Consider the following 26,338-nt stretch of genomic DNA (forward strand, 5'->3'; position numbering starts at 1 on the left):
AATGTCAGATTTTAATGTCGATAGGGATCACTAAATATAAATGTAAAATACACTTTCGTCAATGTCAGATTTTAATGTCGATAGGGATCACTAAATATAAATGTAAAATACACTTTCGTCAATGTCAGATTTTAATGGCGATCGGGATCATTGAATATTAATGTAAAATACGCTTTCATCAATGTCAGATTTTAATGGCGATCGGGATCACTAAATATTAATGTAAAATACGCTTCCGTCAATGTCAGATTTTAATGTCGATCGGGATCACTGAATATTAATGTAAAATACGCTTTCGTCAATGTCAGATTTTAATGTCGATCGGGATCACTAAATATTAATGTAAAATACGCTTCCGTCAATGTCAGATTTTAATGTCGATAGGGATCACTAAATATAAATGTAAAATACACTTTCGTCAATGTCAGATTTTAATGGCGATCGTGATCACTGAATATTAATGTAAAATACGCTTTCATCAATGTCAGATTTTAATGGCGATCGGGATCACTAAATATTAATGTAAAATACGCTTCCGTCAATGTCAGATTTTAATGTCGATCGGGATCACTGAATATTAATGTAAAATACGCTTTCATCAATGTCAGATTTTAATGGCGATCGGGATCACTAAATATTAATGTAAAATACGCTTCCGTCAATGTCAGATTTTAATGTCGATAGGGATCACTAAATATAAATGTAAAATACGCTTCCGTCAATGTCAGATTTTAATGTTGATAGGGATCACTAAATATTAATGTAAAATACACTTTCGTCAATGTCAGATTTTAATGTCGATCGGGATCACTAAATATTAATGTAAAATACGCTTCCGTCAATGTCAGATTTTAATGTCGATAGGGATCACTAAATATAAATGTAAAATACACTTTCGTCAATGTCAGATTTTAATGTCGATAGGGATCACTAAATATTAATGTAAAATACGCTTCCGTCAATGTCAGATTTTAATATCGATAGGGATCACTAAATATTAATGTAAAATACGCTTCCGTCAATGTCAGATTTTAATAAAAATCATAATAATCAAAACCCTTTATATCAAGTGTGAAAAAATCCAAAATTTGAAGCATATATTGCGATTTCGTGTTCAGCCTTATCTGTTTTCCTTGAGTTAACAGTATATGAACATTTGTTATTGATTTATACCAAAACAAGGTGAAAGCTTGGTACAATAAATTCGAAATAGAAGCAGAACGAGTCGCCAATTTCAAAGGGGATTAAAAGCTCAGATTGAAACGAAAAGGAAAAGCTTGAATCCACCAGAAAATTTAAGTCCCAAAACTCCATTTTCTTTTTAATATTTAACACCATTACTGGACTGTTTTGATTGTATTTTATTAATAAGTATTATTTGGTGTTGTTAACATAATGGAAAATATAGGAATCGAAGTTGTATTTTCAAGTAATTTTCTGTTTTGATTTAATACCATGTGGTCAAAACGTTTTTTTTTTTTGTTAAAAAGATAACGTGTCTTGACAAATTTTACCAGATTATTCCAATTATTTATATTTTTACATTTTGTGAGTTAGGCTATTGAATGCTTTTACCATCTCTTCTTTTATTCTGTTCATATCTTAAGCAAGTTCATAATCATTTTAGTTACACCATGCTCCTCTGGCCCGTGTATGAACAAAGGTTCTTGTTCCGTAACCGATTCAATATATAATTGTTCATGTCCTCATGGGTTCTCGGGATCTTTTTGCGAAGGTACATGTTGCACATTCAATGTATTGTATGCACTTTTTATGGAAAAACCTCATTTTGATTAATTACAGACAATTAATCACTGGCGTTTTTTCGGTAAACCTTTTTGTTTCACTATTTCGGTTGCTTTTTCGTTGTCCTTTTAAAGAAACTGGTCAGCACTTTGTCGCTTTGTCCTTTAGAAAATGTAAATAATCGTCAAACAAGATAAACGAAAGAAACGGGAAATTAATTCTGTGAACAATCGTTCTTTCTTCAAATTTATGTTTTGAATCCATAACATCAAACAATTTGTGCATTTTTAATTTAATTATTGTAGTAACACCATGTTCCAGTGATCCGTGTATGAACAACGGTTCTTGCTCCGTAACCGATTCATCTTATAACTGTTCTTGTTCACCGGGGTTCTTAGGGACAAACTGTGAAGGTACATGGTGCACATTATATTCAACTGTAACTTTTTTTATAGAGCAATGTTTTAATTTTTAAGAAAATTTTGAGTATGTTTTAAGAATTTATCTCCCGTGGTTACATTGTGTTTTTAATTTATTTTTCATAACAAAATCTATGTAAATCATATAACGTCAATAATTTATATAAAAGCATGTGACAAAATACATTTCATTGAATGAACTACACACTGGTTATTTTCATAAGCCTTTAAACTTCATTCCAAATTAAAAAAAAAAATTAAAAAAAATCTTAATCTTTGTAGTTACACCTTGCTCGAGTGATCCATGTATGAACAACGGGTCTTGTTTTGTAATCGATTCAACATATAACTGCTCTTGTTCACCGGGGTTCTTTGGAACAAATTGTGAAGGTATATGGTGCACATGCAATGCATTGTCTTTTCATTCAATTTGATTTGAAGTTCGCTTTCTAATGAGATGGTGTATTTTATCGCATACATGGCTCAAAAATTGAAAACAATCCGTAGATGGAGAAATGATATATTTTTTATCTGGGGAAAAAATACGACTTTGTTTTCGGTTTTTTTTTTGACATATTTACTTTCCGTCTCATAATATTGTCTCTAAAAGCCTTCTGCGACAGGACACATCATTCGTCGATGATTTTTGTCGTGAATATCTTCATTCATTTCATTCAACTTTAAATAATATTATATGATATACGTTAAAGCAAACTAAATTGATTTTTACTCCTTTAAGTTACACCTTGTGTAGATGATCCGTTGTATGAACAACGGTTCTTACGTCGCTGTTTCCATTTATAACTGTTCTTGTTTACAGGGATTTTTTAGCATGAGCTATGAAATTATATGTTGCACGTACTGTTATTGTACACCGTAATGTGAATTATAACTTCATGGCATATTATTTTGTAATATGATCACTTTGTATTCATTATCACGTGTCCTCGCGTTCCTTACTGATTTCTCGTATGATTGTTTCTTGTTCACTGGGGTTCGTCGGCACAAACTGTGAAGCTATATGTTGCACGAACATTATGACATATTAATTGGTATTATATATTTTGACGACTTGTATTCATTTTATACTTTAAATGACTTTATATAGCCAATATGAGACGGGTGAGCCAAAAACACTGCCGAAAAAAAAATATACGTTCAAACGCTTTTAGTTTCAGAGCATAATTGTTCTTGGCCCGACGTTTTCGTTCTTATATAATTATATTGCAAGACTGAAGAGTGTTCCCAAACCGGAGACCTCTGCTCTGTTATCATATCCTTAATTGTCATTTGGCAATCATTTACTTTTATACTATAACCTCCTTCAGATAATTTCAATCCAAATAAGTCTTGAAGTGTGTTTATAAAAAAGATCTATACACTATCGAACATATTAAATTATTTCAAAATGAAATGCCAGCAAACACATGAATTTTCTGGAAATAAAGTTTGTCATCCCTTGAAAATACATTGTCATCCTCGGCTACGCCCGGGTTGACAACTATTTTCTCGGGATAACAAACTACTCTATCACCCTCTTCGTTATATATTGTTTATATAATGCCACATGAGAGCTTTTCATTTGTATTCACTAATAATAATAAAACGGGGGTTAATTTACTAAAATAAAGATCTTTTTGGCTCCATCGTCAGTTTTGTTTGTAATGGGGTACGTCATACACAACCTGTACCTGATTCGACTACAAATCGTTCAATTGTGATGACGCAAAGTTTGTTTTCTATTTAAAATGAGGAACAGTGTAACATTTTGTATGGCTGAGTTACCCAATGTCACAAAAGGTCATAGAATTTGATGACGTACATTTTTATCTGTAGTTCATTTGATGTCATTCATTTAGTTTTGTTTTTTAAAATGTTTCTGATTCAATTGAGTGACATTTCTGTTCATCTATTATAAGTTATAACTCGCAAAACCAGTGATGGTCTTTATATAGCTGAGTGCAAATTGGAAGGTCAAATACAGCTGAAATCAGAAGCATAAGACCATACCCCTTTTAATCTCGGAGCTACTTGATTTAATCTAATGCTGATCCGACTCTTTTTGTGACTTCGTGTATCGCAGCTAGGTATTGGAAGTAACTGCAAATGAACGCACACAAATGTGAACTGAAAATGTGCACGTTTATCGTATCGCATGAAGGCCATATGTTCATACTCACGAATTTGTCATCAAATATATACTAATAATCATAAAACGGAAAAAAAATATTAACATTTCGATTTTGTGTGTGTTCCATTATTTTTTTTATTTGATCATTTGCCAAGTCATAAACGGCGCATACCTTGATTCAAATAATAAAATATCAATTGTGATGACGCCAATTTAATTTTCGTTTTACATGTATGAAGTGTTTAACATCCTGTACAGCTTTGAATTACCCAATTATGACTTACACAACCAATACCTGTCTTTATTGGCATAGCTCAGAGCAAGTTTGAATGTCAAAGGGACTTAAATCATCTATTTAGTTTAAGGTAAATCTTGCATTGTTTATTATAATAATTTTGTGTCTCTTTAGAGCAACATTATACGGCAATAGAACACCCGAAGGCAACACTTGATTAGTATTGACATACCGCAGGGCAATTTGCATATTACTTATTTTCTGTAATATAATATGGATAATTAAAAACAAATTTTATCAAATTTTAAAGATTATGAAAGCTAGACTTGGATATGAACGTTGAACCGTCCTCAACTTTAAATATTGATAACTGTTTAAAGATAATTCAAAGTTGGTGAAACCATGCATCATGAATATTAAAGACATAAAAAAAAACCTTTTCTACTCATATCTAAGTTTCAAAGGCATTTATGCAATATGCAAGTACGTTATTAGTTATTGCCAATATGAGACAGGCCAAAACCTTAAAGTTGCTGCAGAAGCATAAGACCATACCTCTTTTAGTCTCGGAGATGCTTGATTTAATATAATGTTAATCTGACCTTTTCTTGTGACTTCATGTATCGCAGTTAGGTGCTGGGAGGCACACAAATGCATAAACTGAAAATGTGCACATTTATCGTGCAACATGAAGGCCATACGTTCGTACTCATAAATACATCAAATACATACTAATAATCATATAACAGGAACAAGTGTACTAAAATTTCGATCTTTTGAGTGTTTCGTTATATCTTTATTTGATCTTTTTCTACGTCATAATTGGCGCGTACTTTGATACAAATATTAAAATATCAATTGTGATGACGCCAATTTAATTTTCGTTTTACAGTTACGAAATGTTTAACATCCTGCGTAGCTTTGAATTACCCCATTATTACTTGCAAAACTAATTCGTGTCTTTATTTGAATAGCTCAGTACAAGTTTAAAGGTCAAGCAGACTTAAATCATGTATTGAGTTTAAGGTATATCCTGCCTTGTTTATTATGATATTTTTTGTGTCTCTTTAGAGCAACATTGTATGGCAATAAAACACCTGAATGAAACACTTGATTAGTATTGACATACCGCAGGGCAATTTGCATATTACTTATTTTCTGTAATATAAAATGGATAATTAAAAACAAATTTTATCAAATTTTAAAGACTATCAAAGCAAGACTTGTGTGGTAAATTTCAAGTATTTTCCTGAGGGAACCGAAACTTATGAGAACATTCATTTCCATACTCCCTGTTACACCCTGCACAAGTGATCCGTATATGAACAATGGTACTTGTTCCGTAACCGATTCAACTTGGAACTGTTCTTGTCCCCTGGATTCCTTGGCACATATTGTGAAAGTGTACCAGCAAAAATCATAATAATCAAAACCCTTTATATCAAGTGTGAAAAAAAAATATTTGAAGCATATATTGCGATTTCATGTTCAGCCTTATCTGTTTTCCTTGCGTTAACAGTATATGAACATTTGTCATTGATTTATACCAAAACAAGGTGAAAGCTATGCGTACAATAAATCCGAAATAGAAGCAGAAAGAGTCGTCAATTTCAAAGGGGATTAAAAGCTCAGATTGAAACGAAAAGGAAAAGCTTGAATCCACCAGAAAATTTAAGTCCCAAAACTCCATTTTCTTTTTAATATTTAACACCATTACTGGACTGTTTTGATTGTATTTTATTAATAAGTATTATTTGGTTTTGTTAACATAATGGAAAATATAGGAATCGAAGTTGTATTTTCAAGTAATTTTCTGTTTTGATTTAATACCATGTGGTCAAAACGTTTTTTTTTTGTTAAAAAGATAACGTGTCATGACAAATTTTACCAGATTATTCCAATTATTTATATTTTTTACATTTTGTGAATTAGGCTATTGAATGCTTTTACCATCTCTTCTTTTATTCTATTCATATCTTAAGCAAGTTCATAATCATTTTAGTTACACCATGCTCCTCTGGCCCGTGTATGAACAACGGTTCTTGTTCCGTAACCGATTCAATATATAATTGTTCATGTCCTCATGGGTTCTCGGGATCTTTTTGCGAAGGTACATGTTGCACATTCAATGTATTGTATGCACTTTTTATGGAAAAACCTCATTTTGATTAATTACAGACAATTAATCACTGGCGTTTTTTCGGTAAACCTTTTTGTTTCAATATTTTGGTTGCTTTTTCGTTGTCCTTTTAAAGAAACTGGTCAGCACTTTTGTCGCTTTGTCCCTCATAAAATGTAAATAATCGTCAAACAAGATAAACGAAAGAAACGGGAAATTAATTCTGTGAACAATCGTACTTTCTTCAAATTTATGTTTTGAATCCTTAACATCAAAGAATTCGTGCATTTTTAATTTAATTATTGTAGTAACACCATGTTCTAGTGATCCGTGTATGAACAACGGTTCTTGCTCCGTAACCGATTCATCTTATAACTGTTCTTGTTCACCGGGGTTCTTAGGGACAAACTGTGAAGGTACATGGTGCACATTATATTCAACTGTAACTTTTTTATAGAGCAATGTTTTAATTTTTAAGAAAATTTTGAGTATGTTTTAAGAATTTATCTCCTGTACTGCTTTGAATTACCCAATTACGACTTACACAACCAATACCTGTCTTTATTGGCATAACTCAGAGCAAGTTTGAATGTCAAAGAGACTTAAATCATCTATTTAGTTTAAGGTAAATCTTTCATTGTTTATTATAATAATTTTATGTCTCTTTAGAGCAACATTGTACGGCAATAGAACACCCGAAGGCAACACTTGATTTGTATTGACATACCGCAGGGTAATTTGCATATTACTTATTTTCTGTAATATAATATGGATAATTAAAAACAAATTTTATCAAATTTTAAAGATTATGAAAGCTAGACTTGGATATGAACGTTGAACCGTCCTCAACTTTAAATTTTGATAACTGTTTAAAGATAATTCAAAGTTGGTGAAACCATGCATCATGAATATTAAAGACATCAAAAAAGGCATTTATGCTATATGCAAGTACATTATTAGTTATTGCCAATATGAGACAGGTGAAAACCTTAAAGTTGCTGCAGAAGCATAAGACCATACCTCTTTTAGTCTCGGAGATGCTTGATTTAATCTAATGTTAATCCGACCTTTTCTTGTGACTTCATGTATCGCAGCTAAGTGCTGGAAGTATTTTTAAATAAACACACAAATGCATAAACTGAAAATGTGCACATTTATCGTGCAACATGAACGCCATACGTTCGTACTCATAAATACATCAAATACATACTAATAATCATAAAACAGGAACAAGTGTACTAAAATTTCGATCTTTTGAGTGTTTCGTTATATCTTTATTTGATCTTTTTCTACGTCATCAATGGCGCGTACTTTGATACAAATATTAAAATATCAATTGTGATGACGCCAATTTAATTTTCGTTTTACAGTTACGAAATGTTTAACATCCTGTGTAGCTTTGAATTTGAATTACCCCATTATTACTTGCAAAACTAATTCGTGTCTTTATTTGAATAGCTCAGTACAAGTTTAAAGGTCAAGTAGACTTAAATCATGTATTGAGTTTAAGGTATATCCTGCGTTGTCTATTATGATATTTTTTTGTCTCTTTAGAGCAACATTGTATGGCAATAAAACACCTGAATGAAACACTTGATTAGTATTGACATACCGCAGGGCAATTTGCATATTACTTATTTTCTGTAATATAAAATGGATAATTAAAAACAAATTTTATCAAATTTTAAAGACTATCAAAGCAAGACTTGTGTGGTAAATTTCAAGTATTTTCCTGAGGGAACCGAAACTTATGAGAACATTCATTTCCATACTCCCTGTTACACCCTGCACAAGTGATCCGTATATGAACAATGGTACTTGTTCCGTAACCGATTCAACTTGGAACTGTTCTTGTCCCCTGGATTCCTGGGCACATATTGTGAAAGTGTACCAGCAAAAATCATAATAATCAAAACCCTTTATATCAAGTGTGAAAAAAAAATATTTGAAGCATATATCGCGATTTCATGTTCAGCCTTATCTGTTTTCCTTGCGTTAACAGTATATGAACATTTGTCATTGATTTATACCAAAACAAGGTGAAAGCTATGCGTACAATAAATCCGAAATAGAAGCAGAAAGAGTCGTCAATTTCAAAGGGGATTAAAAGCTCAGATTGAAACGAAAAGGAAAAGCTTGAATCCACCAGAAAATTTAAGTCCCAAAACTCCATTTTCTTTTTAATATTTAACACCATTACTGGACTGTTTTGATTGTATTTTATTAATAAGTATTATTTGGTTTTGTTAACATAATGGAAAATATAGGAATCGAAGTTGTATTTTCAAGTAATTTTCTGTTTTGATTTAATACCATGTGGTCAAAACGTTTTTTTTTGTTAAAAAGATAACGTGTCATGACAAATTTTACCAGATTATTCCAATTATTTATATTTTTTACATTTTGTGAATTAGGCTATTGAATGCTTTTACCATCTCTTCTTTTATTCTATTCATATCTTAAGCAAGTTCATAATCATTTTAGTTACACCATGCTCCTCTGGCCCGTGTATGAACAACGGTTCTTGTTCCGTAACCGATTCAATATATAATTGTTCATGTCCTCATGGGTTCTCGGGATCTTTTTGCGAAGGTACATGTTGCACATTCAATGTATTGTATGCACTTTTTATGGAAAAACCTCATTTTGATTAATTACAGACAATTAATCACTGGCGTTTTTTCGGTAAACCTTTTTGTTTCAATATTTTGGTTGCTTTTTCGTTGTCCTTTTAAAGAAACTGGTCAGCACTTTTGTCGCTTTGTCCCTCATAAAATGTAAATAATCTTCAAACAAGATAAACGAAAGAAACGGGAAATTAATTCTGTGAACAATCGTACTTTCTTCAAATTTATGTTTTGAATCCTTAACATCAAAGAATTCGTGCATTTTTAATTTAATTATTGTAGTAACACCATGTTCTAGTGATCCGTGTATGAACAACGGTTCTTGCTCCGTAACCGATTCATCTTATAACTGTTCTTGTTCACCGGGGTTCTTAGGGACAAACTGTGAAGGTACATGGTGCACATTATATTCAACTGTAACTTTTTTATAGAGCAATGTTTTAATTTTTAAGAAAATTTTGAGTATGTTTTAAGAATTTATCTCCTGTACTGCTTTGAATTACCCAATTACGACTTACACAACCAATACCTGTCTTTATTGGCATAACTCAGAGCAAGTTTGAATGTCAAAGAGACTTAAATCATCTATTTAGTTTAAGGTAAATCTTTCATTGTTTATTATAATAATTTTATGTCTCTTTAGAGCAACATTGTACGGCAATAGAACACCCGAAGGCAACACTTGATTTGTATTGACATACCGCAGGGTAATTTGCATATTACTTATTTTCTGTAATATAATATGGATAATTAAAAACAAATTTTATCAAATTTTAAAGATTATGAAAGCTAGACTTGGATATGAACGTTGAACCGTCCTCAACTTTACATATTGATAACTGTTTAAAGATAATTCAAAGTTGGTGAAACCATGCATCATGAATATTAAAGACATCAAAAAAGGCATTTATGCTATATGCAAGTACATTATTAGTTATTGCCAATATGAGACAGGTGAAAACCTTAAAGTTGCTGCAGAAGCATAAGACCATACCTCTTTTAGTCTCGGAGATGCTTGATTTAATCTAATGTTAATCCGACCTTTTCTTGTGACTTCATGTATCGCAGCTAAGTGCTGGAAGTATTTTTAAATAAACACACAAATGCATAAACTGAAAATGTGCACATTTATCGTGCAACATGAACGCCATACGTTCGTACTCATAAATACATCAAATACATACTAATAATCATAAAACAGGAACAAGTGTACTAAAATTTCGATCTTTTGAGTGTTTCGTTATATCTTTATTTGATCTTTTTCTACGTCATCAATGGCGCGTACTTTGATACAAATATTAAAATATCAATTGTGATGACGCCAATTTAATTTTCGTTTTACAGTTACGAAATGTTTAACATCCTGTGTAGCTTTGAATTTGAATTACCCCATTATTACTTGCAAAACTAATTCGTGTCTTTATTTGAATAGCTCAGTACAAGTTTAAAGGTCAAGTAGACTTAAATCATGTATTGAGTTTAAGGTATATCCTGCCTTGTCTATTATGATATTTTTTTGTCTCTTTAGAGCAACATTGTATGGCAATAAAACACCTGAATGCAACACTTGATTAGTATTGACATACCGCAGGGCAATTTGCATATTACTTATTTTCTGTAATATAAAATGGATAATTAAAAACAAATTTTATCAAATTTTAAAGACTATCAAAGCAAGACTTGTGTGGTAAATTTCAAGTATTTTCCTGAGGGAACCGAAACTTATGAGAACATTCATTTCCATACTCCCTGTTACACCCTGCACAAGTGATCCGTATATGAACAATGGTACTTGTTCCGTAACCGATTCAACTTGGAACTGTTCTTGTCCCCTGGATTCCTGGGCACATATTGTGGAAGTGTACCAGCAAAAATCATAATAATCAAAACCCTTTATATCAAGTGTGAAAAAAAAAATATTTGAAGCATATATTGCGATTTCATGTTCAGCCTTATCTGTTTTCCTTGCGTTAACAGTATATGAACATTTGTCATTGATTTATACCAAAACAAGGTGAAAGCTATGCGTACAATAAATCCGAAATAGAAGCAGAACGAGTCGTCAATTTCAAAGGGGATTAAAAGCTCAGATTGAAACGAAAAGGAAAAGCTTGAATCCACCAGAAAATTTAAGTCCCAAAACTCCATTTTCTTTTTAATATTTAACACCATTACTGGACTGTTTTGATTGTATTTTATTAATAAGTATTATTTGGTTTTGTTAACATAATGGAAAATATAGGAATCGAAGTTGTATTTTCAAGTAATTTTCTGTTTTGATTTAATACCATGTGGTCAAAACGTTTTTTTTTTGTTTGTTAAAAAGATAACGTGTCTTGACAAATTTTACCAGATTATTCCAATTATTTATATTTTTACATTTTGTGAATTAGGCTATTGAATGCTTTTACCATCTCTTCTTTTATTCTGTTCATATTTTTAAGCAAGTTCATAATCATTTTAGTTACACCATGCTCCTCTGACCCGTGTATGAACAACGGTTCTTGTTCCGTAACCGATTCAATATATAAATGTTCATGTCCTCATGGGTTCTCGGGATCTTTTTGCGAAGGTACATGTTGCACATTCAATGTATTGTATGCACCTTTTATGGAAAAAACCTCATTTTGATTAATTACAGACAATTAATCACTGGCGTTTTTTCGGTAAACATTTTTGTTTTACTATTTTGGTTGCTTTTTCGTTGTCGTTTTAAAGAAACTGGTCAGCACTTTTGTCGCTTTGTCCCTCATAAAATATAAATAATCGTCAAACAAGATAAACAAAAGAAACGGGAAATTAATTCTGTGAACAATCGTACTTTCTTCAAATTTATGTTTTGAATCCTTAACATCAAACAATTCGTGCATTTTTAATTTAATTATTGTAGTAACACCATGTTCCAGTGATCCATGTATGAACAACGGGTCTTGTTTTGTAATCGATTCAACATATAACTGCTCTTGTTCACCGGGGTTCTTTGGAAGAAATTGTGAAGGTATATGGTGCACCTGCAATGCATTGTCTTTTCATTCAATTTGATTTGAAGCACGCTTTCTAATGAGATGGTGTATTTTATCGCATATATGGCTCAAAAATGGAAAACAATCCTTAGATGGAGAAATGATATATTTTTTTTATCTGGGGAAAAAATACGACTTTGTTTTCGGGGTTTTTTTTGACATATTTACTTTCCGTCTCATAATATTGTCTCTAAAAGCCTTCTGCGACAGGACACATCATTCGTCGATGATTTTTGTCGTGAATATCTTCATTCATTTCATTCAACTTTAAATAATATTATATGATATACGTTAAAGGAAACTAAATTGATTTTCGCTCCTTTAAGTAACACCTTGTGTAGATGATCCGTTGTATGAACAACGGTTCTTGCGTCGCTGTTTCCATTTATAACTGTTCTTGTTTACAAGGATTTTTTAGCACGAGCTATGAAATTATATGTTGCACGAACTGTTATTGTACACCGTCATGTGAATTATAACTTCATGGCATATTATTTTGTAATATGATCACTATGTATTCATTATCACATGTCCCCGCGTTCCTTACTGATTTCTCGTATGATTGTTCTTGTTCACGGGGGTTCGTCGGCACAAACTGTGAAGCTATATGTTGCACGAACATTATGACATATTAATTGGTATTATATATTTTGACGGCTTGTATTCATTTTATACTTTAAATGACTTTATATAGCCAATATGAGACGGGTGAGCCAAAAACACTGCCGAAAAAAAAATATACGTTCAAACGCTTTTAGTTTCAGAGCATAATTAATCTTGGCCCGACGTTTTCGTTCTTATATAATTATATTGCAAGACTGAAGAGTTTTCCCAAACCGGAGACCTCTGCTCTGTTATCATATCCTTAATTGTCATTTGGCCATCTTTTACTTTTCTACTATAACCTCCTTCAGGTAATTTCAATCCAAATAAGTCTTGAAGTGTGTTTATAAAAAAGATCTATCCATTATCGAACATATTAGATTATTTCAAAATAAAATGCCAGCAAACACATAAATTTTGTTTTCTATTTACAATGAGGAACAGTGTAACATTTTGTATGGCTGAGTTACCCAATGTCACAAAAGGTCATAGAATTTGATGACGTACATTTTTATCTGTAGTTCATTTGATGTCATTCATTTAGTTTTGGTTTTTAAAGTGTTTCTGATTCAATTGAGTGACATTTCTGTTCATCTATTATAAGTTATAACTCGCAAAACCAGTGATGGTCTTTATATAGCTGAGTGCAAATTGGAAGGTCAAATACAGCTGAAATCAGAAGCATAAGACCATACCCCTTTCAATCTCGGAGCTACTTGATTTAATCTAATGTTGATCCGACTTTTTCTTGTGACTTCGTGTATCGCAGCTAGGTATTGGAAGTAACTGTAAATGAACGCACACAAATGTAAACTGAAAATGTGCACGTTTATCGTATCGCATGAAGGCCATATGTTCATACTCATGAATTTGTCATCAAATATATACTAATAATCATAAAACGAAAAAAAATACTAACATTTCGATTGTGTGTGTGTGTTCCATTATTTTTTTTATTTGATCATTTGCCACGTCATAAACGGCGCGTACCTTGATTCAAATACTAAAATATCAATTGTGATGACGCCAATTTAATTTTCGTTTTACATGTATGAAGTGTTTAACATCCTGTACAGCTTTGAATTACCCAATTATGACTTACACAACCAATACCTGTCTTTATTGGCATAGCTCAGAGCAAGTTTGAATGTCAAAGAGACTTAAACCATCTATTTAGTTTAAGGTAAATCTTGCATTGTTTATTATAATAATTTTGTGTCTCTTTAGAGCAACATTGTATGGCAATAGAACACCCGAAGGCAATACTTGATTAGTATTGCCATACTGCAAAGCAATTTGCATATTACTTATTTTCAGTAAAAAAATGGATAATTATAAACCAATTTTATTAAATATTAACTATGAAAGCTAGACTTGTGTGGTAAATTTCATGTATTTTCCCGTAGGTGCGTAAACTTATTAGAACATTTATTTTCCTGCTTATTGTAGTTACACCCTGCTCGAGTGACCCGTGTAAGAACAACGGTTCTTGTTCCGTAACCGATTCAACTTATACGTGTTCCTGACTACCTGGAATCCCGGGGACAAATTATGAAGATATATCTTGCACCAGAAATTCATTGCCTGTTTCTGTATCATTTAAGTGGGGAGGTACTCTAATTTTAAGAGGAAGGGAGAAGAAGTCAAACGTTTTTTGTCCTGTCCCGATATTTTTCTTTTCCTCCTCACTTATTATGGAATTGAACGTTGAACCGTCCTCAACTTTAAATATTGATAACTGTTTAAAGATAATTCAAAGTTGGTGAAACCATGCATCATGAATATTAAAGACATCAAAAAAAGGCATTTATGCTATATGCAAGTACATTATTAGTTATTGCCAATGTGAGACATGTGAAAACCTTAAAGTTGCTGCAGAAGCATAAGACCATACCTCTTTTAGTCTCGGAGATGCTTGATTTAATCTAATGTTAATCCGACCTTTTCTTGTGACTTCATGTATCGCAGCTAAGTGCTGGAAGTATTTTCAAATAAACACACAAATGCATAAACTGAAAATGTGCACATTTATCGTGCAACATGAACGCCATACGTTCGTACTCATAAATACATCAAATACATACTAATAATCATAAAACAGGAACAAGTGTACTAAAATTTCGATCTTTTGAGTGTTTCGTTATATCTTTATTTGATCTTTTTCTACGTCATCAATGGCGCGTACTTTGATACAAATATTAAAATATCAATTGTGATGACGCCAATTTAATTTTCGTTTTACAGTTACGAAATGTTTAACATCCTGTGTAGCTTTGAATTTGAATTACCCCATTATTACTTGCAAAACTAATTCGTGTCTTTATTTGAATAGCTCAGTACAAGTTTAAAGGCCAAGTAGACTTCAATCATGTATTGAGTTTAAGGTATATCCTGCCTTGTCTATTATGATTTTTTTGTGTCTCTTTAGAGCAACATTGTATGGCAATAAAACACCTGAATGCAACACTTGATTAGTTTTGACATACCGCAGGGCAATTTGCATAATACTTATTTTCTGTAATATAAAATGGATAATTAAAAACAAATTTTATCAAATTTTAAAGACTATCAAAGCAAGACTTGTGTGGTAAATTTCAAGTATTTTCCTGAAGGAACCGAAACTTATGAGAACATTCATTTCCATACTCCCTGTTACACCCTGCACAAGTGATCCGTATATGAACAATGGTACTTGTTCCGTAACCGATTCAACTTGGAACTGTTCTTGTCCCCTGGATTCCTGGGCACATATTGTGAAAGTGTATCTTGCACCAGCAAAAATCATAATAATCAAAACCCTTTATATCAAGTGTGAAAAAAAAATATTTGAAGCATATATTGCGATTTCATGTTCAGCCTTATCTGTTTTCCTTGCGTTAACAGTATATGAACATTTGTTATTGATTTATACCAAAACAAGGTGAAAGCTATGGGTACAATAAATCCGAAATAGAAGCAGAACGAGTCGTCAATTTCAAAGGGGATTAAAAGCTCAGATTGAAACGAAAAGGAAAAGCTTGAATCCACCAGAAAATTTAAGTCCCAAAACTCCATTTTCTTTTTAATATTTAACACCATTACTGGACTGTTTTGATTGTATTTTATTAATAAGTATTATTTGGTTTTGTTAACATAATGGAAAATATAGGAATCGAAGTTGTATTTTCAAGTAATTTTCTGTTTTGATTTAATACCATGTGGTCAAAACGTTTTTTTGTTTGTTTGTTAAAAAGATAACGTGTCTTGACAAATTTTACCAGATTATTCCAATTATTTATATTTTTACATTTTGTGAATTAGGCTATTGAATGCTTTTACCATCTCTTCTTTTATTCTGTTCATATTTTAAGCAAGTTCATAATCATTTTAGTTACACCATGCTCCTCTGACCCGTGTATGAACAACGGTTCTTGTTCCGTAACCGATTCAATATATAATTGTTCATGTCCTCATGGGTTCTCGGGATCTTTTTGCGAAGGTACATGTTGCACATTCAATGTATTGTATGCACTTTTTATGGAAAAACCTCATTTTGATTAATTACAGACAATTAATCACTGGCGTTTTTTCGGTAAACATTTTTGTTTCACTATTTCGGTTGCTTTTTCGTTGTCGTTTTAAAGAAACTGGTCAGCACTTTTGTCGCTTTGTCCCTCATAAAATGTAAATAATCGTCAAACAAGATAAACGAAAGAAACGGGAAATAAATTCTGTGAACAATCGTACTTTCTTCAAATTTATGTTTTGAATCCTTAACATCAAACAATTCGTGCATTTTTAATTTAATTATTGTAGTAACGCCATGTTCCAGTGATCCGTGTATGAACAACGGTTCTTGCTCCGTAACCGATTCATCTTATAACTGTTCTTGTTCACCGGGGTTCTTAGGGACAAACTGTGAAGGTACATGGTGCACATTATATTCAACTGTAACTTTTTTATAGAGCAATGTTTTAATTTTTAAGAAAATTTTGAGTATGTTTTAAGAATTTATCTCCCGTGGTTACATTGTGTTTTTAATTTATTTTGCATAACAAAATCTATTTAAATCATATAACTTCAATAATTTATATAAAAGCATTTGACAAAACATTCATTGAATGAACTACACACTGGTTATTTTCATAAGCCTTTAAACTTCATTCCAAATTAATTTAAAAAAAATCTTAATCTTTGTAGTTACACCTTGCTCGAGTGATCCATGTATGAACAACGGGTCTTGTTTTGTAATCGATTCAACATATAACTGCTCTTGTTCACCGGGGTTCTTTGGAACAAATTGTGAAAGTATATGGTGCACCTGCAATGCATTGTCTTTTCATTCAATTTGATTTGAAGTACGCTTTCTAATGAGATGGTGTATTTTATCGCATATATGGCTCAAAAATGGAAAACAATCCTTAGATGGAGAAATGATATATTTTTTTTTGATTTGGGGAAAAAATACGACTTTGTTTTCGGTTTTTTTTTTTACATATTTACTTTCCGTCTCATAATATTGTCTCTAAAAGCCTTCTGCGACAGGACACATCATTCGTCGATGATTTTTGTCGTGAATATCTTCATTCATTTCATTCAACTTTAAATAATATTATATGATATACGTTAAAGGAAACTAAATTGATTTTTACTCCTTTAAGTTACACCTTGTGTAGATGATCCGTTGTATGAACAACGGTTCTTGCGTCGCTGTTTCCATTTATAACTGTTCTTGTTTACAGGGATTTTTTAGCATGAGCTATGAAATTATATGTTGCACGAACTGTTATTGTACACCGTCATGTGAATTATAACTTCATGGCATATTATTTTGTAATATGATCACTTTGTATTCATCATCACGTGTCCTCGCGTTCCTTACTGATTTCTCGTATGATTGTTTCTTGTTCACTGGGGTTCGTCGGCACAAACTGTGAAGCTATATGTTGCACGAACATTATGACATATTAATTGGTATTATATATTTTGACGACTTGTATTCATTTTATACTTTAAATGACTTTATATAGCCAATATGAGACGGGTGAGCCAAAAACACTGCCGAAAAAAAAATATACGTTCAAACGATTTTAGTTTCAGAGCATAATTGTTCTTGGCCCGACGTTTTCGCTCTTATATAATTATATTGCAAGACTGAAGAGTGTTCCCAAACCGGAGACCTCTGCTCTGTTATCATATCCTTAATTGTCATTTGGCAATCATTTACTTTTATACTATAACCTCCTTCAGATAATTTCAATCCAAATAAGTCTTGAAGTGTGTTTATAAAAAAGATCTATACACTATCGAACATATTAAATTATTTCAAAATGAAATGCCAGCAAACACATGAATTTTCTGGAAATAAAGTTTGTCATCCCTTGAAAATATATTGTCATCCTCGGCTACGCCCGGGTTGACAACTATTTTCTCGGAATAACAAACTACTCTATCACCCTCTTCGTTATATATTGTTTATATAATGCAACATGAGAGCTTTTCATTTGTATTCACTAATAATAATAAAACGGGGGTTAATTTACTAAAATAAAGATCTTTTTGGCTCCATCGTCAGTTTTGTTTGTAATGGGGTACCCTCATACACAACCTGTACCTGATTCGACTACAAATCGTTCAATTGTGATGACGCAAAGTTTGTTTTCTATTTACAATGAGGAACAGTGTAACATTTTGTATGGCTGAGTTACCCAATGTCACAAAAGGTCATATAATTTGATGACGTACATTTTTATCTGTAGTTCATTTGATGTCATTCATTTAGTTTTGTTTTTTAAAATGTTTCTGATTCAATTGAGTGACATTTCTGTTCATCTATTATAAGTTATAACTCGCAAAACCAGTGATGGTCTTTATATAGCTGAGTGCAAATTGGAAGGTCAAATACACCTGAAATCAGAAGCATAAGACCACCATATCCCCTTTTAATCTCGGAGCTACTTGATTTAATCTAATGTTGATCCGACTTTTTTTGTGACTTCGTGTATCGCAGCTAGGTATTGGAAGTAACTGCAAATGAACGCACACAAATGTGAACTGAAAATGTGCACGTTTATCGTATCGCATGAAGGCCATATGTTCATACTCACGAATTTGTCATCAAATATATACTAATAATCATAAAACGAAAAAAAATATTAACATTTCGATTTTGTGTGTGTGTTCCATTATTTTTTTTATTTGATCATTTGCCAAGTCATAAACGGCGCATACCTTGATTCAAATAATAAAATATCAATTGTGATGACGCCAATTTAATTTTCGTTTTACATGTATGAAGTGTTTAACATCCTGTACAGCTTTGAATTACCCAATTATGACTTACACAACCAATACCTGTCTTTATTGGCATAGCTCAGAGCAAGTTTGAATGTCAAAGAGACTTAAATCATCTATTTAGTTTAAGGTAAATCTTGCATTGTTTATTATAATAATTTTGTGTCTCTTTAGAGCAACATTGTACGGCAATAGAACACCCGAAGGCAACACTTGATTAGTATTGACATACCGCAGGGCAATTTGCATATTACTTATTTTCTGTAATATAATATGGATAATTAAAAACAAATTTTATCAAATTTTAAAGATTATGAAAGCTAGACTTGGATATGAACGTTGAACCGTCCTCAACTTTAAATATTGATAACTGTTTAAAGATAATTCAAAGTTGGTGAAACCATGCATCATGAATATTAAAGACATAAAAAAAAACCTTTTCTACACATATCTAAGTTTCAAAGGCATTTATGCAATATGCAAGTACGTTATTAGTTATTGCCAATATGAGACAGGCCAAAACCTTAAAGTTGCTGCAGAAGCATAAGACCATACCTCTTTTAGTCTCGGAGATGGTTGATTTAATATAATGTTAATCTGACCTTTTCTTGTGACTTCATGTATCGCAGTTAGGTGCTGGAAGGCACACAAATGCATAAACTGAAAATATGCACATTTATCGTGCAACATGAAGGCCATATGTTCGTACTCATAAATACATCAAATACATACTAATAATCATAAAACAGGAACAAGTGTACTAAAATTTCGATCTTTTGAGTGTTTCGTTATATCTTTATTTGATCTTTTTCTACGTCATCAATGGCGCGTACTTTGATACAAATATTAAAATATCAATTGTGATGACGCCAATTTAATTTTCGTTTTACAGTTACGAAATGTTTTACATCCTGTGTAGCTTTGAATTACCCCATTATTACTTGCAAAACTAATTCGTGTCTTTATTTGAATAGCTCAGTACAAGTTTAAAGGTCAAGCAGACTTAAATCATGTATTGAGTTTAAGGTATATCCTGCCTTGTTTATTATGATATTTTTTGTGTCTCTTTAGAGCAACATTGTATGGCAATAAAACATCTGAATGCAACACTTGATTAGTATTGACATACCGCAGGGCAATTTGCATATTACTTATTTTCTGTAATATAAAATGGATAATTAAAAACAAATTTTATCAAATTTTAAAGACTATCAAAGCAAGACTTGTGTGGTAAATTTCAAGTATTTTCCTGAAGGAACCGAAACTTATGAGAACATTCATTTCCATACTCCCTGTTACACCCTGCACAAGTGATCCGTATATGAACAATGGTACTTGTTCCGTAACCGATTCAACTTGGAACTGTTCTTGTCCCCTGGATTCCTGGGCACATATTGTGAAAGTGTATCTTGCACCAGCAAAAATCATAATAATCAAAACCCTTTATATCAAGTGTGAAAAAAAAAATATTTGAAGCATATATTGCGATTTCATGTTCAGCCTTACCTGTTTTCCTTGCGTTAACAGTATATGAACATTTGTTATTGATTTATACCAAAACAAGGTGAAAGCTATGCGTACAATAAATCCGAAATAGAAGCAGAACGAGTCGTCAATTTCAAAGGGGATTAAAAGCTCAGATTGAAACGAAAAGGAAAAGCTTGAATCCACCAGAAAATTTAAGTCCCAAAACTCCATTTTCTTTTTAATATTTAACACCATTACTGGACTGTTTTGATTGTATTTTATTAATAAGTATTATTTGGGTTTGTTAACATAATGGAAAATGTAGGAATCGAAGTTTTTTCAAGTAATTTTCTGTTTTGATTTAATACCATGTGATCAAAACGTTTTTTTTTTGTTAAAAAGATAACGTGTCTTGACAAATTTTACCAGATTATTCCAATTATTTATATTTTTACATTTTGTGAATTAGGCTATTGAATGCTTTTACCATCTCTTCTTTTATTCTGTTCATATCTTAAGCAAGTTCATAATCATTTTAGTTACACCATGCTCCTCTGGCCCGTGTATGAGCAAAGGTTCTTGTTCCGTAACCGATTCAATATATAATTGTTCATGTCCTCATGGGTTCTCGGGATCTTTTTGCGAAGGTACATGTTGCACATTCAATGTATTGTATGCACTTTTTATGGAAAAACCTCATTTTGATTAATTACAGACAATTAATCACTGGCGTTTTTTCGGTAAACCTTTTTGTTTCAATATTTTGGTTGCTTTTTCGTTATCCTTTTAAAGAAACTGGTCAGCACTTTTGTCGCTTTGTCTCTCATAAAATGTAAATAATCGTCAAACAAGATAAACGAAAGAAACGGGAAATTAATTCTGTGAACAATCGTACTTTCTTCAAATTTATGTTTTGAATCCTTAACATCAAACAATTCGTGCATTTTTAATGTAATTATTGTAGTAACACCATGTTCTAGTGATCCGTGTATGAACAACGGTTCTTGCTCCGTAACCGATTCATCTTATAACTGTTCTTGTTCACCGGGGTTCTTAGGGACAAACTGTGAAGGTACATGGTGCACATTATATTCAACTGTAACTTTTTTATAGAGCAATGTTTTAATTTTTAAGAAAATTTTGAGTATGTTTTAAGAATTTATCTCCTGTACAGCTTTGAATTACCCAATTATGACTTACACAACCAATACCTGTCTTTATTGGCATAACTCAGAGCAAGTTTGAATGTCAAAGAGACTTAAATCATCTATTTAGTTTAAGGTAAATCTTGCATTGTTTATTATAATAATTTTATGTCTCTTTAGAGCAACATTGTATGGCAATAGAACACCCGAAGGCAACACTTGATTAGTATTGACATACCGCAGGGTAATTTGCATATTACTTATTTTCTGTAATATAATATGGATAATTAAAAACAAATTTTATCAAATTTTAAAGATTATGAAAGCTAGACTTGGATATGAACGTTGAACCGTCCTCAACTTTAAATATTGATAACTGTTTAAAGATAATTCAAAGTTGGTGAAACCATGCATCATGAATATTAAAGACATCAAAAAAAGGCATTTATGCTATATGCAAGTACATTATTAGTTATTGCCAATATGAGACAGGTGAAAACCTTAAAGTTGCTGCAGAAGCATAAGACCATACCTCTTTTAGTCTCGGAGATGCTTGATTTAATCTAATGTTAATCCGACCTTTTCTTGTGACTTCATGTATCGCAGCTAAGTGCTGGAAGTATTTTCAAATAAACACACAAATGCATAAACTGAAAATGTGCACATTTATCGTGCAACATGAAGGCCATACGTTCGTACTCATAAATACATCAAATACATACTAATAATCATATAACAGGAACAAGTGTACTAAAATTTCGATCTTTTGAGTGTTTCGTTATATCTTTATTTGATCTTTTTCTACGTCATCAATGGCGCGTACTTTGATACAAATATTAAAATATCAATTGTGATGACGCCAATTTAATTTTCGTTTTACAGTTACGAAATGTTTAACATCCTGTGTAGCTTTGAATTACCCCATTATTACTTGCAAAACTAATTCGTGTCTTTATTTGAATAGCTCAGTACAAGTTTAAAGGTCAAGTAGACTTAAATCATGTATTGAGTTTAAGGTATATCCTGCCTTGTTTATTATGATATTTTTTGTGTCTCTTTAGAGCAACATTGTATGGCAATAAAACACCTGAATGCAACACTTGATTAGTATTGACATACCGCAGGGCAATTTGCATAATACTTATTTTCTGTAATATAAAATGGATAATTAAAAACAAATTTTATCAAATTTCAAAGACTATCAAAGCAAGACTTGTGTGGTAAATTTCAAGTATTTTCCTGAAGGAACCGAAACTTATGAGAACATTCATTTCCATACTCCCTGTTACACCCTGCACAAGTGATCCGTATATGAACAATGGTACTTGTTCCGTAACCGATTCAACTTGGAACTGTTCTTGTCCCCTGGATTCCTGGGCACATATTGTGAAAGTGTATCTTGCACCAGCAAAAATCATAATAATCAAAACCCTTTATATCAAGTGTGAAAAAAAATATTTGAAGCATATATTGCGATTTCATGTTCAGCCTTATCTGTTTTCCTTGAGTTAACAGTATATGAACATTTGTTATTGATTTATACCAAAACAAGGTGAAAGCTATGCGTACAATAAATCCGAAATAGAAGCAGAACGAGTCGTCAATTTCAAAGGGGATTAAAAGCTCAGATTGAAACGAAAAGGAAAAGCTTGAATCCACCAGAAAATTTAAGTCCCAAAACTCCATTTTCTTTTTAATATTTAACACCATTACTGGACTGTTTTGATTGTATTTTATTAATAAGTATTATTTGGTTTTGTTAACATAATGGAAAATATAGGAATCGAAGTTGTATTTTCAAGTAATTTTCTGTTTTGATTTAATACCATGTGGTCAAAACGTTTTTTTTTGTTTGTTAAGAAGATAACGTGTCTTGACAAATTTTACCAGATTATTCCAATTATTTATATTTTTACATTTTGTGAATTAGGCTATTGAATGCTTTTACCATCTCTTCTTTTATTCTGTTCATATTTTAAGCAAGTTCATAATCATTTTAGTTACACCATGCTCCTCTGGCCCGTGTATGAACAACGGTTCTTGTTCCGTAACCGATTCAATATATAAATGTTCATGTCCTCATGGGTTCTCGGGATCTTTTTGCGAAGGTACATGTTGCACATTCAATGTATTGTATGCACTTTTTATGGAAAAACCTCATTTTGATTATTTACAGACAATTAATCACTGGCGTTTTTTCGGTAAACATTTTTGTTTCACTATTTTGGTTGCTTTTTCGTTGTCGTTTTAAAGAAACTAGTCAGCACTTTTGTTGCTTTGTCCCTCATAAAATGTAAATAATCGTCATACAAGATAAACGAAAGAAACGGGAAATTAATTCTGTGAACAATCGTACTTTCTTCAAATTTATGTTTTGAATCCTTAACATCAAAGAATTCGTGCATTTTTAATGTAATTATTGTAGTAACACCATGTTCTAGTGATCCGTGTACGAACAACGGTTCTTGCTCCGTAACCGATTCATCTTATAACTGTTCTTGTTCACCGGGGTTCTTAGGGACAAACTGTGAAGGTACATGGTGCACATTATATTCAACTGTAACTTTTTTATAGAGCAATGTTTTAATTTTTAAGAAAATTTTGAGTATGTTTTAAGAATTTATCTCCTGTACAGCTTTGAATTACCCAATTATGACTTACACAACCAATACCTGTCTTTATTGGCATAACTCAGAGCAAGTTTGAATGTCAAAGAGACTTAAATCATCTATTTAGTTTAAGGTAAATCTTGCATTGTTTATTATAATAATTTTATGTCTCTTTAGAGCAACATTGTATGGCAATAGAACACCCGAAGGCAACACTTGATTAGTATTGACATACCGCAGGATAATTTGCATATTACTTATTTTCTGTAATATAATATGGATAATTAAGAACAAATTTTATCAAATTTTAAAGATTATGAAAGCTAGACTTGGATATGAACGTTGAACCGTCCTCAACTTTAAATATTGATAACTGTTTAAAGATAATTCAAAGTTGGTGAAACCATGCATCATGAATATTAAAGACATAAAAAAAGGCATTTATGCTATATGCAAGTACACAAATGCATAAACTGAAAATGTGCACATTTATCGTGCAACATGAAGGCCATACGTTCGTACTCATAAATACATCAAATACATACTAATAATCATATAACAGGAACAAGTGTACTAAAATTTCGATCTTTTGAGTGTTTCGTTATATCTTTATTTGATCTTTTTCTACGTCATCAATGGCGCGTACTTTGATACAAATATTAAAATATCAATTGTGATGACGCCAATTTAATTTTCGTTTTACAGTTACGAAATGTTTAACATCCTGTGTAGCCTTGAATTACCCCATTATTACTTGCAAAACTAATTCGTGTCTTTATTTGAATAGCTCAGCACTTTTTATGGAAAAACCTCATTTTGATTATTTACAGACAATTAATCACTGGCGTTTTTTCGGTAAACATTTTTGTTTCACTATTTTGGTTGCTTTTTCGTTGTCGTTTTAAAGAAACTGGTCAGCACTTTTGTCGCTTTGTCCCTCATAAAATGTAAATAATCGTCAAACAAGATAAACGAAAGAAACGGGAAATTAATTCTGTGAACAATCGTACTTTCTTCAAATTTATGTTTTGAATCCTTAACATCAAACAATTCGTGCATTTTTAATTTAATTATTGTAGTAACACCATGTTCCAGTGATCCATGTATGAACAACGGGTCTTGTTTTGTAATCGATTCAACATATAACTGCTCTTGTTCACCGGGGTTCTTTGGAAGAAATTGTGAAGGTATATGGTGCACCTGCAATGCGTTGTCTTTTCATTCAATTTGATTTGAAGCACGCTTTCTAATGAGATGGTGTATTTTATCGCATATATGGCTCAAAAATGGAAAACAATCCTTAGATGGAGAAATGATATATTTTTTTTATCTGGGGAAAAAATACGACTTTGTTTTCGGGTTTTTTTTGGACATATTTACTTTCCGTCTCATAATATTGTCTCTAAAAGCCTTCTGCGACAGGACACATCATTCGTCGATGATTTTTGTCGTGAATATCTTCATTCATTTCATTCAACTTTAAATAATATTATATGATATACGTTAAAGGAAACTAAATTGATTTTCGCTCCTTTAAGTAACACCTTGTGTAGATGATCCGTTGTATGAACAACGGTTCTTGCGTCGCTGTTTCCATTTATAACCGTTCTTGTTTACAAGGATTTTTTAGCACGAGCTATGAAATTATATGTTGCACGAACTGTTATTGTACACCGTCATGTGAATTATAACTTCATGGCATATTATTTTGTAATATGATCACTATGTATTCATTATCACATGTCCCCGCGTTCCTTACTGATTTCTCGTATGATTGTTCTTGTTCACGGGGGTTCGTCGGCACAAACTGTGAAGCTATATGTTGCACGAACATTATGACATATTAATTGGTATTATATATTTTGACGGCTTGTATTCATTTTATACTTTAAATGACTTTATATAGCCAATATGAGACGGGTGAGCCAAAAACACTGCCGA

The 26,338-nt window shown here is 31.9% G+C and overlaps 3 protein-coding genes across 5 annotated transcripts in view; all 3 read left to right on the plus strand.

Annotated features, from left to right (window-relative positions):
• The window catches only part of LOC148598227 (uncharacterized), a 70,912-nt gene that overhangs the window by 32,553 nt on the left and 12,021 nt on the right, over nucleotides 1-26,338 (plus strand). The window lies entirely within an intron of this gene.
• On the plus strand, nucleotides 1,561-9,973 carry LOC148598228 (uncharacterized). The gene is made up of 7 exons (XM_088562031.1): nucleotides 1,561-1,735; nucleotides 1,983-2,159; nucleotides 2,448-2,580; nucleotides 6,514-6,641; nucleotides 6,959-7,102; nucleotides 9,560-9,667; nucleotides 9,921-9,973. Exons 1-7 carry the CDS (start codon nucleotides 1,654-1,656, stop codon nucleotides 9,971-9,973), a joined length of 825 nt encoding a protein of 274 aa, XP_088418157.1. The 5' UTR covers nucleotides 1,561-1,653.
• Nucleotides 16,666-22,015, plus strand: LOC148598229 (uncharacterized). Its single transcript, XM_088562032.1, has 5 exons — nucleotides 16,666-16,806; nucleotides 17,083-17,190; nucleotides 20,151-20,188; nucleotides 21,113-21,290; nucleotides 21,969-22,015. The coding sequence occupies exons 1-5, from the start codon at nucleotides 16,725-16,727 to the stop codon at nucleotides 22,013-22,015; spliced, it is 453 nt and encodes a 150-aa protein (XP_088418158.1). The 5' UTR covers nucleotides 16,666-16,724.

This window comes from Perna viridis, chromosome 14 (assembly GCF_037379345.1).
Source record: "Perna viridis isolate PV_CMFRI_1.1 ecotype Kerala chromosome 14, ASM3737934v1, whole genome shotgun sequence".
NCBI classification, from domain to species: Eukaryota; Metazoa; Mollusca; class Bivalvia; order Mytilida; family Mytilidae; genus Perna; species Perna viridis.

Bases quoted from the DNA above. Each gene is read 5' to 3' on its own strand.
- LOC148598228 (XM_088562031.1), top strand. From the start codon at position 1,654: ATGAACAAAGGTTCTTGTTCCGTAACCGATTCAATATATAATTGTTCA. The intron at 1,736-1,982 runs GTACATGTTGCA...GAACAATCGTTC, and splicing joins CTCGGGATCTTTTTGCGAAG to TTTCTTCAAATTTATGTTTT. The intron at 9,668-9,920 runs GTACATGGTGCA...ATGTCTCTTTAG, and splicing joins CTTAGGGACAAACTGTGAAG to AGCAACATTGTACGGCAATA.
- LOC148598229 (XM_088562032.1), top strand. From the start codon at position 16,725: ATGAACAACGGTTCTTGCTCCGTAACCGATTCATCTTATAACTGTTCT. The intron at 17,191-20,150 runs GTATATGGTGCA...TTATTTGAATAG, and splicing joins CTTTGGAACAAATTGTGAAA to CTCAGTACAAGTTTAAAGGT. The intron at 20,189-21,112 runs GTATTGAGTTTA...TTTGTGAATTAG, and splicing joins GTCAAGCAGACTTAAATCAT to GCTATTGAATGCTTTTACCA.